The sequence below is a fragment of the Eptesicus fuscus genome, chromosome 7, assembly GCF_027574615.1.
Source record: "Eptesicus fuscus isolate TK198812 chromosome 7, DD_ASM_mEF_20220401, whole genome shotgun sequence".
NCBI lineage: Eukaryota > Metazoa > Chordata > Mammalia > Chiroptera > Vespertilionidae > Eptesicus > Eptesicus fuscus.
The window spans coordinates 54,634,378-54,636,677 of record NC_072479.1 but is presented as its reverse complement, the minus strand read 5'-3'; the positions used below and the strand labels follow the sequence as shown (position 1 = coordinate 54,636,677).

Genomic DNA, 2,300 nt, shown 5'->3' with positions numbered 1-2,300 from the left:
TTTACAGCTCTTAGAGAACTTATAGTCCATAATAAAATCAAAATTCTTCATTCATTTTATTCTAACATGCTTTTAAAGAAAATAAATTTTGCAATTCTATATTTCTAACATAGTAAGGTTTCACTTTGAAGAAAAGAACATTAAATTCAGAACGTATAAAATAGAGAGAGTTTCAAAGCTTGAGTAAACTAAAAAAAATCTAAATTATTAGAGATTTATTCTTAAACTAGAAGAGGCAAAATTTATTTTGTTCCATGTTCCTTTATGTTTTTATGTTAATTCTTTTAATAAATAATATTACTTGTCTAAAGCAGGAAGTACCTTTCTGAACATATCTCTGAAGGCTTGTTTAACTTGCTGGTTCCTCAGAGTATAAATGAATGGGTTCAACAGAGGAGAAACTGAAGTATGGAGCACAGCTACTCCTTTGCTTAAAGTGGTTCTTTCATTTGCTGATGGCCTTATGTAGATGAATATACAACTACCATAAGTGATGGTTATAACAATCATGTGAGAAGAGCAGGTAGAAAAGGCTTTTTTCTTTTGGTGAGCTGAAGGGAATTTTAGGATTGTTTTGATGATGTAAGAGTAAGAAAGGATTACTAGAAACAATGTGACAATAAGGGTCATCACAGCTAAGAAAAAAGTAATCAGTTCCACTAAGTGTGTGTCTGAGCAAGAAAGTTGCAGGACAGGAGAAATGTCACAAATGAAATCATCAATTATATTTGAAGCACAGAAATCCAAATTAAGAATCAAAATCAATAAAAGGAAACTGACCAGGAATCCAGTTGCCCAAGAACTGAGTATAAGCTGATGACAAACTCTGCTGCTCATGATGGATGTATAATGCAAAGGTTTGCAGATGGCAACATAGCGGTCATAGGACATAGCCGCCAAAAGGAAAAATTCAGTAGCACCCAAGAATATATAAAAAAACAACTGAGATATACAACCATTATAGGAAATGGTCTTTTTTCTGGTTACAATGGTGATTAGAAATCTGGGGATGCAAGCACTTGTGAATGAAATTTCCAGAAAAGAGAAATTTCGGAGGAAGAAATACATTGAGGTCATGAGATGGGAATCCAGTAGACACAGGGCAATGATGGTTAAGTTTCCTATCATGCTCAACATATAATTCAGAAATAGAAAGAAAAAAATTACAATCTGTAACTGGGGATTATCTGTCAGTCCCAGAAGGATAAACTCTATCTGTGTTGTATGATTCTCCATTTCTCTTCTGAGATTTCAAATTCTAGAAATAAAAAGATACAAAAATAAGAAACTACATGAGTAGCTTTATAACCAGGGAATCCTACCTAATAATCCTACCTAATAATAGAGTAATATGCAAATTGACCATACCTTCGCTATGCCCATGATTGGCCAGGAGACACGGGGGGGTGGAACTCGGGGTGGCCGGGGTGGCCAATTGGGCCAGCGGGACGCTGAGCTCCCATCGCCAGTGGCAGCGCGAGCTCAGCGTCTGCGCCATGGCTATGCTGTGGCACAGAAGGGGCCTCTGGGGCAGCGAGCCCACATCCCGCCACCAACCATCAAAAGCGGGGAGCTGGGTGTCTGCTCCGGCACCAGCAGACAGATGGAAAGCGAAAGCGGGGAAGCTGGGTGTCTCTCCACTCTGGCACCAGGCCAAAAGCCTCCGCCGGAGGCTTTTGAAAGGCCTGGTGCACCAGCAGACACCCAGCTCCCCCGCGATCGAAAGCGGGGAGTTGTGTGTTCGCTCCGGCACCAGCGGACCCCCCTGCCATCAAAAGCGGGGAGCAGGCTGCTAGCAGTATCCGCGGAGCGTGCTAGGCTTTGCGGGGCAGTGGATATGGCCTGGATGGCAGGTTAGGCCTAGGGGACCCTACACGTGCATGATTTAATCATGCACTGGGCCTCTAGTAATATATAAAAGGATCCATATTCACAAACAGACTCATTTATAAGGTAATGCTCTGTGATTTTGAAGATATGATCCAGAACTATGCAATAGATACTATTTTAAAAATCACCATTGAAGTCAACTCAGTTTTTGAAATTGACCAGCAAAATCCAAAACAGTTGTGTGAGTTTTATCCTTACTAAAAAAACTTCTAGACGTTTGTAACTAATTTCAAATGTTTCCATTTGAGAAATGTTAGATAAAATATTGGTTTGAGTTTCAAAAGTAATCCATTCATTTTTAATTATTAACTCCATCAAAATAAAATTATACCAGTATATAATGAATTAAGATCCATAGTTAAATTCTAAAAAGTTTTGATTTCATGTTTTTTAATATATTTTATTGATTT

The 2,300-nt window shown here is 38.7% G+C and overlaps 1 protein-coding gene across 1 annotated transcript; it reads right to left on the bottom strand.

Moving 5' to 3' along the window:
- Window positions 1-297: 297 nt before the first annotated feature.
- LOC129149641 (olfactory receptor 6C70-like) lies at window positions 298-1,236 on the bottom strand. Its single transcript, XM_054718422.1, has one exon. The coding sequence runs from the start codon at window positions 1,234-1,236 to the stop codon at window positions 298-300; it is 939 nt and encodes a 312-aa protein (XP_054574397.1).
- Between the last annotated feature and the right edge of the window lie 1,064 nt (window positions 1,237-2,300).

Excerpts from the sequence above, each read along its gene's own strand:
- LOC129149641 (XM_054718422.1), bottom strand. The coding sequence starts at position 1,236 with ATGGAGAATCATACAACACAGATAGAGTTTATCCTTCTGGGACTGACA.